At 45.0% G+C, this 15,207-nt stretch overlaps 1 protein-coding gene across 6 annotated transcripts in view; it reads left to right on the top strand.

Moving 5' to 3' along the window:
• The first annotated feature begins 379 nt into the window (after window positions 1-379).
• Grm8 (glutamate metabotropic receptor 8) overlaps window positions 380-15,207 on the top strand; it is an 835,456-nt gene continuing 820,628 nt past the window's right edge. For 2 of the 6 annotated variants that reach the window (XM_029478895.1, XM_021164358.2), the window contains exons 1-2: window positions 973-1,227; window positions 9,040-9,850. In XM_029478895.1, coding sequence (XP_029334755.1) covers window positions 9,341-9,850 — 510 coding nt within the window. In that variant the 5' untranslated portion in view covers window positions 973-1,227; window positions 9,040-9,340. Of the gene's footprint in view, window positions 562-972; window positions 1,228-1,679; window positions 1,717-9,039; window positions 9,851-15,207 lie in introns of those variants that run through there. The other 4 variants (XM_029478898.1, XM_029478896.1, XM_029478897.1 and 1 more) reach the window with 4 other exon arrangements.

Below are 15,207 nucleotides of genomic sequence, written 5' to 3'. Positions count from 1 at the left end.
CGCCGTGGTGCGGTTCCCTTCTCGTCATCCCCCTCTTCTCCCTATCTTGGCAGCTCCCCTTCTTTGTCGGGGGGGGGGGGTGTCAGGTGTGGCTGGTATATATAAAAAGACAAACCCAAAAAACAGAAGTCGGAGTTGATTCAGACTTGAATGTGAAGGGGTCCTGTCACTGGGGTGTCCCTGTCCCTACTCACGTCCGCGTCTCTGCCCCTCGGTGATAACCCCCCACTCGCTTCCCGGGGTGAATGGTTGGTGCGAAGCGATTGGTGATCCCGGCGCGATCCCGGCCGCGGCTCCCCGCGCCGCGTGGGGTGAATGGCCACGGGCGGAGGATCGGGAGGCGCCGGGCGTAGACCAATCGCGGCCGCCGGTGGGAGTATTTGTTATTCACATGGAAGAGACTCGCCGGTGGCTCGGCCGGCTCAGCCCCCTCAGCCCGGAGACCAGCCACAAGTGCGGCCGTGGTGCTCGCCTCTCTCGGTGGCCAAGGCGGCGGCAGCGCTGATATGGAGCTGCGGGTCCCCCGCAGGCTTCCTCACCTCGCCCTCTGCGGGGAGCAGGGTAAGACACCCCGGCGAGCAGCAGGCACAGAGGAGGAAAGCAAGTGCTGAAGCATAGCAAAAGAAAGCCCCCACCTTTCAACTCTCCCCCAACCCTGAGCTGGCTGCAAAAGTAGGATCCCCCGATTTTATTGCCGTTTCTATTTTTCTCCTCCCAAACCATGCAGCTGACAGCCAGGTGTATGCTTTCTTCTCAGATTACTTTAATGGTTTGCCTTTTCTGGGCACAAGTAGACGGCTTTGCATATCCGAGTCTGGGGAGAGAACTGGCGGGCGGAGAGACGCGGCTGAGGAGAGAGGGAAAGTGGGCACCAGGGGGCGAGGGGCTGGCCGGGCACTGGAGCTTGATTGGGTGTCTGTTGATTTTACGTTGCAAATAACAAGGCGGCCACCCCTCTTGTCTTCCCATGATTACATTCCAGTGAAGAGGTGCGGAATAGAGGGAGCTTAGCTTGGAATTCCCAAGCTTTGGAGATGTGATTCCCCCAAAAGTTTAGACGGTGAATGGGAGATTGAAGGGTGTCGGGAGTGGGCAGGCGCTCCTAGGATGCTCTAACAGGGCGTGCGGCAGCAGGATTTTAAATCACTCTGCCTGGGATTGCCTGGCCTGAGTGACCTCCTGGACCTGCCCTGGCGGAATCTGGACTTGCTCGGCCAAGAAGCCCAGGTACCTTGGTTATGCGAATCTGAAGGGAGGGATTTCCGAAGTTAGCGCCTTCGGGGATGAGTTGGGGTAACCCCCGCTTTCTTGAACTCTGGCTAGATGGATGTCTAACAAGGATCTGGGGGGATGATTCGGGGGGAGTGTCGCAGGAAAGCCTGGTGGTAATAAGGGGTCCTCGAAACCCCGCATCCCGGAGGTGCAGCACACACTCTGCCTTGAGTTTGCGGTCTCCGAGTTAGCTCCGCTAGGTTGGGATTTCCTTGTGCCCCCCCCCCCCCCCCGGCAGCTCCCCCGCCCCCCACCCCCCAGGTCTGGGAAAAACGCTGGAGTTCCGAGTCCTGTTGGGGGTGGGGGGAATAGGAGAGGACTCAAAGATCTAGAGTTTCCGAAGCCAAGGCAGACGCTCCCTGCAGCTCCTCGGCAGCACTCACGGTCAGAGTGGCCCCGGTGTCAGGCGGACCTGAGAGGGGTGTGGGTGCCTGCGGCCAGCAGGTGTGGCGGGGGCGGAGGCGCTCTCCGACTGGTGCGCGCCGGAGGCTGAAGCCCAGGGCGCAAGGGGGGTGGGGGTGTGAAGGGGGACTGGGGCGGTGCCGGGGAGCCCCGGAAAAGCTAGAGTACCGGGTTCTTTCCCGAGGCCCTAGGCTCTACCCTGCCTTGGGCTTAAAAGAGAAAAGGGAGATAGGGAGGGGTAGGAGAAGGGGACGCCGGATGGGGTGAGTGGCTACTGCCTGAGATTTTAGAGAGAGACCTCTTAGCCACGAGGCCGGGGTAAGCCCGTCTACTCAAACGGCTCCGAGGTCCCTGGAGGTTCATACAGTTGTTGAAAAATACAACAGAATCATGCTTTCCCCAGCATCCCCCCCAACCCCAGTTGTCTGACACGCTTCTTTGGTGCAAATGAAATGCAGAGGCGCGTGCGAGTCACCCGTTGCGCAAGAAGGCACCCCCGAGCTTCCCTAAGGAATTGCTTCTAGCCCAAATTGAGGAGCCTGGCTTCCTAAGATGTCTGTGTGCCCAGGATAGTGGTGGTGTGTGAATTACTGAAACCCAAGCCCCTCAGTCGTCCCCCCACCCCCACCCACCAGGGAGTTCCACTCCTGGAGGGAATACCTTATTAGTCAATTGGGGGATGATCTTTTCCTGTAGCCCGGACAGTGGGGATCTCATGAACATCAGAGAATACACTAGGATCTTGGCCACTAATCCTCCAAGTGGAAGAATTGAAGACAGGGTTTGCGGTGGAGGTATTTGCAAGAAAAATTACTACCAGGACAAATGCATTCTGTCGACGATAGCTTGTATTTTGCTTGAAAGAGAAATGTAAAGAGAGAAAGAGCCACCAGCAGGTAGATCTTGGATAAGCAGCTTATTACACTTGACTGTAATTTCCATTTTCCGTTATAAAACTGTTTGTCAATAATTGCAAATGGCTACAGGAACCACTTGAGTTTACCTTGGTCACTTGCTTGTGAATAATCTAGATAGAAGACAATCTCAGCTGTATAAAATGCATTCTCTGGGTCTTGCAAATGTATGGCTTGATAATTTTGCAAAGAGCCCCATTCACCAGGGAAATGATTTTCTAATGCAATTTTCCTATCTCAGAGTCAACTACAGGTTGTACTACATCCTCGATAAAGAGAATATCTGCTCTTAAATAAGGGATGTGGAGACAATTTAGGAGGGAAAGCTTTCTAGGAGACATTTTCTCAGAATAAGGAAGATGCTAAGAACAGAGCGAAATACTGTCTTATAGGCTCCATTCATTCTATTTGTTTTGTGCCGGCCAGATCTGCCCTGTTGTGTGCNCCCCCCCCCCGCCCCACACGAAAGTTATGGACGATTGAACAGTTCTAAGCATGCAGACTCAAAAGGAAGAGGGAAAAGATTAAACCCAGCTGAGCTGAACTGGAGTAGTGCAGGGGAAAGTTAGAGGTCTGGAGTGATGGGCTCTTTTCAGACTTGGCTGGGCAGGTTGAAGCTGCTTCTGGGCTTGTTTAATTGGTATTTATGCAGCAAACAGCCCAGCTGACATTCACATTGGCAGTAGCAAGCGCCAATCTTTGTATAAGAATGTTCCATTGTCTTTAGGGCATGACGCACTGAATACTACACAGGCAGGCTTGTGGCAGCAATGGCGCTTTCCCTCCTAAGTTTCTTTCTCAAGGTCTTCTCCCAGTGGGGTACAGCAGGAGGACTCTGATTTAGCCTGTGAGTGCTTAGAAGAAGATGCCCCAACGATTTATCTTTTGCTTAGATCTACAGAAAAAAAAAGAATCTAGCCATATCTCAGTGCCTGTTGAATAGGCTGGTTTTGAAAGGTTCAGGAAATGGTTTCTGCTTTTAGACACAGCCTGATTGGGTATCACCAGACTCTCAAACTGGGTTTGCCTAGTAGGAGTGACCACTCCATGCTGTACTAGGAGAGGCTGTGAGCCTGGCAGTCAATTGTGTTGTATTTTTATTTCCATTTCAAGTGAAGGGAGCTTTTCTCTTTCTGTTAGGAATTTGGGTTTCAGTTTCTCCCTCCCTCCCTTTCTCTCTCCTTCCCTCCCTCCCTTCTTTTCCTCTCTCTCTTCCCTCCCCCTCTCTTCCCCCAGTCCCCCTCTCCCCTCTATTTCTTCTTTTCCCATCCACTTATGTTTTCTTTGATTTTAAGTTCTTGGTGCTTTGACAAGTTGGAGCAGGCTCATCTGCTGACTGGAAGGATGACGGTGTTGTGTCATGTGGGTCCCATCACAGCTGATGGGTACAGTGGAAAGAAGGTGCCTCTCTTTGGTTGTACCCCAGTCTTACCAATGGTGGTAAGAGATTATGGCTTTTCTTAGGAATCATTTTAAAAACACAAATGCTCTAGTTGGAGAGGGAGCATCAGGCTTTGACACCTGTAGATGAATCTGCTTACTCCCTGGGGAGGACCAAGGCTGAGAGGAGCATGGCCCAGAGGTCCTGGACCACAGGACACATCAGTCCCCTTGAGCAGAAGGAGCCAGCTCTGTAAAGAGCAGGGAGCAGATAAGGAGAAATGGGAAGATGTAGGGAAAGCCCCAGATGATTATATAGAGGTTATTAAACACACGCATTACCGATTTCTTACTTTAACAGGCAAGATAATGTGTTCAGATACATATCTGCTGGCTGGGTTTTCTGATGGTAATAAGTCTTAGTGTGAAAAGGCTTATATCTGCTTACCACTTAAGGAGTTTTCCTGTTTTTACTGCAGAAGAATGTCTTGTCTTTTACCAATGGCCCTTTGGGTGCTGAGGGTGCTGTGGTTACAGTGACTTCCCTTTGTGCCTCCCAATTTTCCTTTGAGCTCTCCTCTTGGGTCTGGGCTTTGCAAAGTTAATTCTTGGATACATGCCTGTAGCTAAGGTCTGACCTTCCATGCTGCTCATGGGAAAGTGTTTCCCTCAGATCTAAGTATGGTCTCTGGGAAAAATGTTTTAGTTCTGGGACTGGCATCCCTGTTCTATCCCTGTGCATTCTTCTATCATTTAGCAATTTAAAGAGCACTTTTACATACATTGTGACATTTGATGTCACAACGTAGCAGAGGGGCAGAAATCAGTTCCCACTTCAGAACAACCACCACCACCACCACCACCACCACCACCACCACCATTGTAAGTAACTTATCCAAAAACTAGACCCAGGCTCCTCTAGAACCCCAGGCATCCTACTAACACCTCACATAGTCAGATCAGTCTTATGCCCAGAGGCTCTGGGACAGGGGACAGAATGTAACTGCCATCCTGCATGTGAACTCTGGCCTGAGACTTTAGATGGCGGTGTGATGCAGACCTCATAGATGAAATCTAGCAGAAACGGAGACAGTGTGTGTGAGGTTCCAGTCCACTGTCCTCATGCAGGAAGTTGGCTTCACCCCCTTTCCCTCTTCTAATCTGACACATAGTATAGATGTGGCCTATCGTTTCCTTAAATGTGGTCTTTTTATGCAATAGCTGTGTTATCTGCAGAGAAGGCTGTAAATTGAATTCCTATAAATCAGATTGTTTTTTAAAATGCATGGAGTTTAGGTATTTAAAGAAAACCTGTGGTGAATTCTTTTGTTATGCAAATAACCACAGTCTAATTTATCTGTTTAGTGGTTGAGCATCTTTTGGATCCGATTTCCTTAATATCTTCCCTGCTAGTATAAATGAGCTTTCAGAACCTTCTCTCACTGATGGGGGCGGGTGTTACTTGCTTGCAAACAAAACCAGTTATTGTGCTCAGTTGAGAAAGCCTTGGGCTCCTTTTTGAGTATAATCCCATAGCCCCTTATTATTGAGTACCCATGTCTCAGCGGGGAGCCGGAAGACAGTGTAGAGCTGGTAGGGTCAGCCCACCATTTCACAGACTAGCAAGTAGAAGCACACAGAGATGCGGTGACCTGTTCACTGTCTCCAGCTTGTGACAGACTGTCAGACAAAGATCCAATTCCAGGCTTCTGTTGCTGGTTGGGGACCTCACTCTGTTCTCACTAGGGAACCACACAGGTAGCAGTCTGGGACATAGACAAAATCGCAGCCTTAGGAGCTGCTGGCAGTGCTTTCCCAGATACTGTTATGTGCAAAGTTTTTACTTTGACATAGGGAACATACACAGAAAATAAAACATGGCCCTTTTGCCACAGGCCTGTAACTCAGCCAGGGTATTTGCTTGTAAAGACTCCAGGTGTATAGGACACACAGTCAGTGTGGGTGGTACAGCAATTAGAAGGGACAAAGAAGGCTGAGGTGGACAAGACCATGACCTCAGAATTTCCACAGAACAGGACTCACACTTTCTGTAAGTCTGTCAGAAAAAGCCTTCTTTTAGTTCCAGTACTTGGGAGGTAGAGGCAGGCCGATCTCTGTGAGTTTGAAACCAGCCTGATCTACAGAGTGAATTCCAGGACAGCCAAGGTTATATACGGAAACCTTGTCTCAAAAACTAAAAGCTGAAGGAGGAGGAGGAAGAGGAAGAGAAGGAAAAGGAGGAGAAGGAGGGGGCATAGGAGGAGTGGAAGGAAAAGGAGGAGGAAGAGAAAGAGGAGGAGGAGGAGAAAGAGGAAGAAGAGGAAAAGGAAGAGGAAGAAGGAGGAGGAGGAGGAACAAGTTAGCTTGGAAGAAAAACTATTTTACTTCAAATCGAATCCAGCAGAGGAAGCAAAGCTGTTTGGATCCTGTCGCTCAGAAAGGCCAATATTTCTTTAAAAATATCGATCCCAACGATGAGTTTGGATTAGAGTCCACAAGAATTCTAGGAGAGCTGGATTAAGCAATGTAAGATTTTGTCGTGAAACACAAAGTTTGCAGTCATTTACTTCCCCACACACGTTTATATATGTATTTCCCCTTAGAATTTAAAAGTGAAACTGAACGCATCAGGTCTACGATTCTCATGGCAATGGATCAGACTCTGGAATTACTTCACTATTTAAATATTTTATCTGATTTTACCGTTCAGTAGACAGAATTCAGTGATCACTTTCTCATCTGGGTGAACAGTCAAACAGATGCTTTGCCTCAGGAGAGAAGGAAGAACAGGCCAGGTTGATGCCTGGCGACTGAACATGTACTGTGCATACATGTAGACATGTAGTTTTGCAGTGTGTGCCTGTTGGCAGGGTTTGAGAGCTCGTGTGCAATTAATTCCATGCTGCAGAGGAGGAAACCCGAGCAAAAATCTAGCAAGCTGTCTCATAAAGGATAGTCCAAGTGGAACCTCTTGTTTTCTATTTCACTGCCTTTGACTCTTGTTGCTCTCCATACCCCTAGCCTTTCTTTAGATCAGAGCTCTGAACAGACCTAGGAGATACTAAGGAGATAAAACATTAATGCAAATACCAATAGTTCAAATAGAAACTAATTTTGATTATTTCTAGGACTAAATCCGAAACAGAACAAACTTAATGCCTCATGAGTAGATGTGGAAACGTGACCAGATAAAGTCCGTGTTTGTCTACAGCTGAAAACTGTTTCTTCTCTTAGATGTGTCATGGTATTTGAGATGGCGTCATTATAATGAAAGAAAGGCTTTGAAGCACAGCCCCTAGTCTTGAAATTTCTCCTTCATTTGTCCATTTATTCAAGGGTTGCCTAGTGTGGACTTGGTCTCAAAATCCAAATCAGTGGTCAGAGTTAATGACATTTTCCCATGGTGTCACCATTCTTCCTAGTGAGACTGTATAACTTAGTGCTAACTGTACTCACCAGTAATTAATTGTACACTCAGTTTCATCTAGCCACAGGTGGGCTTCCGATGTGTTTCCTTTTGGGGACTACTTCAGGTCAGACTGCTACGGACTCTCAGGGGGAAGCAGCTGCTAGGTGACTTGAGTACTGAGAAAATCAGGAAAGGACTACATATTTGGGGCAGTGTAGAGGGAATCAAGGTACAGCATGAGCTAGGGGACACGGAACATTTTGTGTAGGAAGTCAGCACAGTGGTGGGCAGCTAAGAGTCTCTTTTCAACCCCGGAAGTGAAAAACAGTGCAAGTTTCTCTGAAGGCGCTTGGGCATATGTTCAGTTGTCCCCCAGGGAGGCACCATCCTTTTTTTTCAGGACAAAGAAGATGGAAAGAGAATTTTATGAACTGGAACTTGAACGAGTGAATGGGAAATGCAAGCAGATGTTGGTTGGCTGGGGTGGAGGGAAATGGCCCAGATTTCAGATCTCAGGTCCAAGTGTAAATAGGTTAGAAATGAACATTAGATTAAGCATCCTGCCAGAATACATTGTTGCTGCATATTTTCTTCATTATGTGTACATTTCAAGCCTCAGACTCCCCACGTTAAGTCAGTTCTCCTTCAGTTAAACTTCTTCAGCATTGTTCTGTCAGAATCTTGTGGCATTCAAGGACGAGGTCTCCAGAATGAAGTTTCCTCCCCAGTTGCCTGTGGATTTCACTCTGGGTTATTTCTTGACGAAATGACTGTTTTCTGCACCGAGTCAGACAAAATGAAGGAGCTTTCCAATCTCCAGCTCCGATGTGTTCCTAGTGATTCTCAGATCAAGGTGTGTTTACTTCAGAATTGCTAGGGTGCCCCTTGCCTTCACGCTGACAGATTAATTGGGAACTCTCTTGGCGATAGTAACAGGAAGATCTTCACGGTAACCCTCTCTATGTGGTTTATTGTTGAGTCTTTGTTTTCTTACCACACCAGAGGATAAAGTGATGTGAGGTTCTTTGCTAAATTCTTAGCAAAGATGTTCTTATCTAAAGGTTTCTTCAAGCTACAAGATAGTTTCAGATCTTTTGGTGGCTCGTCTCTCCTCTTCTCTCTTCTCTCCTTTCTTCCTCCCTCTTTCCTTCCTTCTCTGTGATTGAATAGTCATTGATTCCCACTGGGAAATCGGGGATACTAAAAAAAAAAGTCATTAACAGACAACTGGCTTGTTTTGTTGAATACATCACAGAAAATAACCCTTCATTATCTCTCGGACAAGATTTAAATGCTAAGTTTATAGAGGTGTAAAGACAGATTTGAGAAGATTTGAGAAGAAATAATGTCATCAATCACAGAAACTTTACCTATCTGGAAATAAGGCTTATTGAAATAAAATGATAAATAAAACTATGTTCTGGCTTGAAAGAAGTGAGTAAGCGGCTGCTACTTTTCTGTTTCTCCTGCTCTCAACATGCCATCAATCTCCCTGTTTAGATGCAGTGCAGCCAGGTGTTCAGAATCACAGGGGACCAAAAACGAGTTAGTTCTTAGTGGATAGGAGAAATAAAGAAAACCTGGTTCAGACAGTGCTTAAGTATATGAAAAATACAGCCTTACTGAATTGAATCCCCCCCCTTTCCTTCCTCTTCTCCCCAGGAAGAATTCTGCTACAGGGCTGAATTCAAGGACATGAATTTTTGACCTCATCCCAACATCAGAACCTCAGATGGCACTCTAATTTATTTGCAAGCCAACTTTGTGTGGGAATAAACTTGAACGGAGGATCTGTTGGAAATTCACTGTGAAGTTCAAATCAAGAAAACTTGCTGAAATCCCTAAAGCCTTTCCCCATGGGCCCTGATGGTAGCCTCCAGAAGGTGCAGCCTCAGGTGGTCCCCCTTCTTCTGTGGCAAGAATAAACTTTGGGTCGCTGATTGCAATACCACCTGCGGAGAAAATGGTTTGTGAGGGAAAGCGCTCAGCCTCTTGCCCTTGTTTCTTCCTTTTGACTGCCAAGTTCTACTGGATCCTCACAATGATGCAAAGAACTCACAGCCAGGAGTATGCGCATTCCATCCGCCTGGATGGGGACATCATTTTGGGGGGTCTTTTTCCTGTTCATGCCAAGGGAGAAAGAGGGGTGCCTTGTGGGGACCTGAAGAAGGAAAAGGGCATCCACAGACTCGAGGCCATGCTTTATGCAATTGACCAGATTAATAAGGACCCCGATCTCCTCTCCAATATCACTCTGGGTGTCCGGATCCTTGACACATGTTCCAGGGACACCTATGCTTTGGAGCAGTCACTAACCTTCGTGCAGGCACTGATAGAGAAAGACGCGTCTGACGTGAAGTGTGCTAATGGAGACCCACCCATATTCACCAAGCCCGACAAGATTTCTGGTGTCATAGGTGCTGCAGCAAGCTCCGTGTCCATCATGGTGGCTAACATTTTAAGACTTTTTAAGGTAGGTAAAGACATTGCCTTTTTAACCATTGTGAAAGACTCAGCGATCTTGGTGACTCTAATTGCGGGTTAAAGAAGAGAGTGGAGCTGAAGCACTATGTCTCTGGGTTCCTCAAGTGGGGCATTCTGTGCTTGCGTTTCCACCAATGATGCTTTCCTTCCTTTAGCTATGATTAAATGTATTAATCTTCATTGCGTCCTTCCAAAGAGAAGGTTGGTATGTTCTGTGAAGTGTTTGCTCCTTGCCGTCATGGGATAACCTCTTCAGGGAGGCTCACTTTGAGTCAAAGCAAGCATCTTTAGACAATAATTGACCCCTTAGCACATTTATCAAACAGAGCACTTCCACTTTACCTGAGGTACATGGGAGATAATTTAGTTGGTGAAACTTCTCCAAGGTGGGATGCTCTGTTATGACAAAAATTCCTCTGTGAAGGAATAGTATTTATTGCTAGTGTGTAGAAGGGAGTGACACTCCAGGAGATAAGATGGCCATAAAGTTGTCAGGCTTATTGTAACTCGAATAGAGCAGAACCTCATTAATTCAGAACACTGTGATGCAGACTGGAAATATAATTACATATAATTCTCATTGAGTTAACAGTTCAAACTTAGCAGGGAGAAATCAAGACATTTTGATTTAGGTTTGATGATCTATTATCGGTACACTTTGTAATATTGACTAAAACTGCCAGTATAAAATAGTATATGTGAAAACACTTTGAAAGTTAAAAAGTACAATAAAAATAAAGTTATTGTAACTCACTGTTTTTTATTAACTTTCTCATCTTATTTATTAATATCCATTATGTAGACTTTTGAAATAGACATGATTTTTAAAATTGAAAATACTTTTCACTCTGATTTCTTACTCATTGGGACTTGGCTTTTCCAACTGAACCTGAATTAATGAGGCTTCATTTCATATTATGAAAAGCTAGTCCTATGCATACAGATTTGACGTTGGGCTGGTGACAGAGTGGCAAAAATGAACAAAGCAATGGAAAACTTCACAAAAAAAAAGGATGAAAGGGATTGAATCAAAGGCTTTCTGGCCTGGGAAGATGTCTTGGGGGACAATCTAGCTTGGCCTAAGTCTCACATTGGAACCTTCTGTAACATTCCCCAAGAGGCTGAACAGCCTCCGCATGAATCCTTTCCTTCAGAGACGAGAATGCTAAGTGGTAGTTTAATGGCTGTTTTCAGATGGATGACACTGCATCAAATGAGGAGGTTGCTCTCTGCATCTGTAGAAGCCTCTCCTGTCTAAGGCATTTTGAAGATGCACAAAGAGGCCCTAGGGAGCATGGGAGACACTTTAGCAAGGCATTAGAAGAATCTCCTGGCCGTGGGAGGACTTGAAAAGAACTGCCAGCCACAGGTCTCTCATTCTCCATTTCTGGGAACTTTTAAGGGACACAAGGTAGTTGCAAATGGTGGCCCTAGGGATGGGTGATTGTTCTCTCCCAGAGGCAAGGCTCAGAGCCAGGAGTCCTTCAGGGTCCTCCCCCACCTATAGACTCTAGGGCTTTTCCTAGAACTTCTGATTCACACCTCATGCTGTTTCCTGATCATGGCTACAGTGCAGACCAGCCATACCCAGCTTTCTCCTTTCTCTGAATCAGTCTCCCTCCTCACTTGTTTTAAAACATTTCTTTTGAGTTCTTAAGTCAGTGACCATGGTTAAGACAAATCCACTATTAGAGGTGAGGAAAACCCTCATGATATCATTCTTCCTTATGGGATCTTTTCTGTATATATTAATTTCTGTTCCTATCACCTCATAGTTGCTTTTAGACATTGGTTTTCCTGTAGTCTGGTTGCCATCCAAAAGCACACAACGATTTTGAAGAGTTGGGTGAAGGAGATAAGGTGGACACTTACCTGAGATAATCAAAGCTTATTTATATTTTTTTTTGTCACGGAATGGACTTATCTATAAGAGAGTGATAAAAATTCTATATAAGATTGTTGGGTTTCTTTAGTGAGAAAAGGCAAGTGAAATGTGCTTGGTTGTAACCTTTGGTTCCTAGGCTGCTGAAGGAAATGTCAAGTTACCTAAAGGCAAGAGGGGAGTTTTTTTTTTTTTTTTTTAATAAAGCACAGAGCATGGCCTGTCTCTGCTTGGTTCTTCTCTCATTAGACAATTATTTTGATATTTTTGGATACTCAGAAAAGTATTTTATTTGATGGAGTGGATCACTAGTTCCTTTAAACACAGTCAGTGTTCCAGGGCATCTCTAGAGAGACAGTTGCTTGTATACATACCTCTTGATGGGTATGTAGGGAGGAGGTCACTTAGCCAGAAGAGGGCAGTGACCATGGTAGATGACCTTACCACCACCAGCACACTGGTACAGAGAGACATTATCCTAACTATGTTACTAGATTTGAAAAAAAAATGATCTCATTCAAAAGTCAACCAGCAAAGGCTGTGTGTAGATGCTCATCCCATCTTCCAGCTGAATCAGAAGCACAAGAATGCAAATTAAATAATTTAAGCTGCTTGTTGCGTTGCCTCCATTCCGACTAGCATGATTTATGTTCAACCTTCAGCTTGCACTTCACAGTGACGGTAATTAGGAGATAATGGTGGCTGCTCATGGGAAGGAAAATGGCCTGCTTTAGTGTGGATGACTTCGGATTACGTTCCCATGTCAGGACTGACATGAAATATTGTCACAGTCATCAAGGGAATGATTAACAAGCTATTACATTAGAGACTGGGATATGGTTTCACTTTTCAAACAAATATTAATTTTCTTAAGTCAATGCTAGATGAGATGGGTGGAAGCAAGTTTGAGGAATGACACTAGGGCCATTTGTAGCCTTGCAAGGCAGCACGTGACCCAGAGAATCTGACACACAGAAGTCCATGTGTCAAACTTAACTCCTCATGGTCCTTGAGGGAAGTGGTGTTGTTCCACCTTGTTTCTCTTATCAAATGAGAAATATCAGCCCCTAACTTAGAGGAGAGCTAGAGAGGGAGTCGGAGCCAGAGGTCCTGGAACTAGGAAATGCCTACACACCATTTTGTCTCCACCGGAGGGAGGTGCTCAGTCTGAGGACAGCTCCAGTTTATACCACTGCCCTCATAACCTCCAAAGAGAGGTTTCAACTTCAGGGCCTGTGAATAAGTAGAACGTTTTTTGTTTTTCTCTGTTTTCACCAAGAGGAGTGGCCATGACTCAACATCTGGCAGATTATGTTGGGAATGGAGGCAAGCTTGAAAACCATAGAATCAGATTTTTAGTTTTGAACTTTATAGAAACATTACTATGTATGCCTAGAACTGAAATTTGTTTGTTTGTGAAAACTCAAATAGTTTTCATTCCCTGGAACATTTCTCATCCTTTTTGAATGGGAGGAGATCAATTTCTCAAAACACTAAATGTATGTCTTACTTTGAGTAAAGATTGAGCTTTCTAGGTTAAAGGTGACACATCGCTACCAAAGTAACTCACATTAATGTCCACAAAGACACATGGGTTACAAGAGGACAGTGTCAGACACAATTTCTCTTTCTCCTGTTCGGCTAGTTAGTGTTACCTGGGTTGTTAATTTTCCTTTCTTGAAGAATGGGGCTCAGATAGCCTGTGGTGTATCCTTCCAAAGCAATCAAGTGAAATGTCAGTAGAAATTATTCGAGTGTGGGCCAGATGATCTCTGCATGTGGGTTTGCGCTAGTTATAAATGACTAAAATTGATCTTCATGTTAAGTCAATGAAATACAGAGGGTTGTCTCATTCTTCTGCAAGTCTTGGTCTACTTTACAATGTTTATGAAGACATGTTTTCCTCATAGAGACTCAGTTCTACCAACGGCTAAAGCCATGTGTCCTGTGAGTTATTTATTGCACACTTTTTTTTTCATTAAGTGTAAACAATGAAAGACAAATCTGCCATATTTAGGCTCATCTAATTAGGATGGATGGATAAGTGAGCACACCAACTAAACCCTGCAGGAGGTAACAGTTTGTGTAAATCCTGTTTGTCCGTAAATAGCCAATGGGGTTTGGAAGGTGGACTCCATCACTCAGTCTTTCTTTTGGAAGCAACTTTGCTTGGGAATGAGCTTCTTCTCATTATAGGGAGCGGATGGACAGATGGACACTCTCACATGGTACTAGTATCATGAGTATCAAAACCAGTTAGGAGCTACCATCTCCTCCGCCGCAGAGCAAAGACTCACCTTTGCTATGCAAAATCTTTGAGAGATGGCTCAGTGGTGAAGAGCACTGACTGCTCTTCCAGAGGTCCTGAGTTCAATTCTCACCAACCACATGGTGACTCACAACCATCTGTAGTGGGATTTGATGCCCCCTTCTGGTGTGTCTGAAGACAGCTACAGTGTACTTGCATACATAAAGTAACTAAATCTTAAAAAAAAAAAAATCTTTGAGCTTTGCTTGGGTAGGATAACAGAGAAGCAGCCTATAATTTCTCTTGGTATTTATTCCATACTGTTGTAGCTGTTTATCTTTCTGTATTCTCTACCATATAAGCACTAAGAGGGCAGCATCCATTTCTGTGTCCTTGGCTACTGTATTTCTAGCCCCTTGTTTCACCCTAAGAACCTAATAAACATGTGAATGGATAAGTGACTGAATCAACCATCCCAGTCCCAGATACTGGAGATAGGATTTCGTTCAATAGGAAAATAAAATCAAGTTTTGTTTTCTGTGTATACTCTTAGGGAAAGAAACAGAAGGGAGAGGAAGAGGGGAAGGAAGAAAGCAGTGTATTTTGAGTTTCTATTTTCCCATGCTTCCTTATAATCCTGTGTATTTACATCCTCTTTAGATAGACCTTTAAATTGTAAATTAAACAAGTAATATACAGCAGTGTGTTTCACATTTTGGAAGATTTAAGCAACAAATAACAGTCTGAGATGGGAAGAGTCCACTTCCCAGCGCATCTATTAATAAAATGACACACGCAGACGTGATTTTATTTATAGATATGCCTTATGACTTTTTTCTCACTGAATGTATGCAGGAGAGACTTCTATGTTGGTTAATGCAGGCCTGCCTCAGTAATTCTCAGTTCTGAAAGTCAGAGTTACCTGGATAGATGAATGATCAAATTCTTACCGAATACCAAAGAAATTGGGCAAAGCCCTACCTTCATAAATCTTAGAATGTTTCCAGGGGATCCTGTGTTGGTTTAGGATTGGGAAGTTACAAGGTTTCGCCCTCTATTTTAGTCACTGGTGGGATTTAATAATGGTTAGACAACATTTTTACAAATTCACAGTAGGGAAGTGTCTTAGTCAGGGTTTCTATTCCTGCACAAACATCATGACCAAGAAGCAAGTTGGGGAGGAAAGGGTTTATTCAGCTTACACTTCCATACTGCT

Source organism: Mus caroli, chromosome 6 (assembly GCF_900094665.2).
Source record: "Mus caroli chromosome 6, CAROLI_EIJ_v1.1, whole genome shotgun sequence".
NCBI lineage: Eukaryota > Metazoa > Chordata > Mammalia > Rodentia > Muridae > Mus > Mus caroli.
Note: the sequence above shows the minus strand (reverse complement) of the source record. Positions and strands in the feature narration are given on the sequence as shown.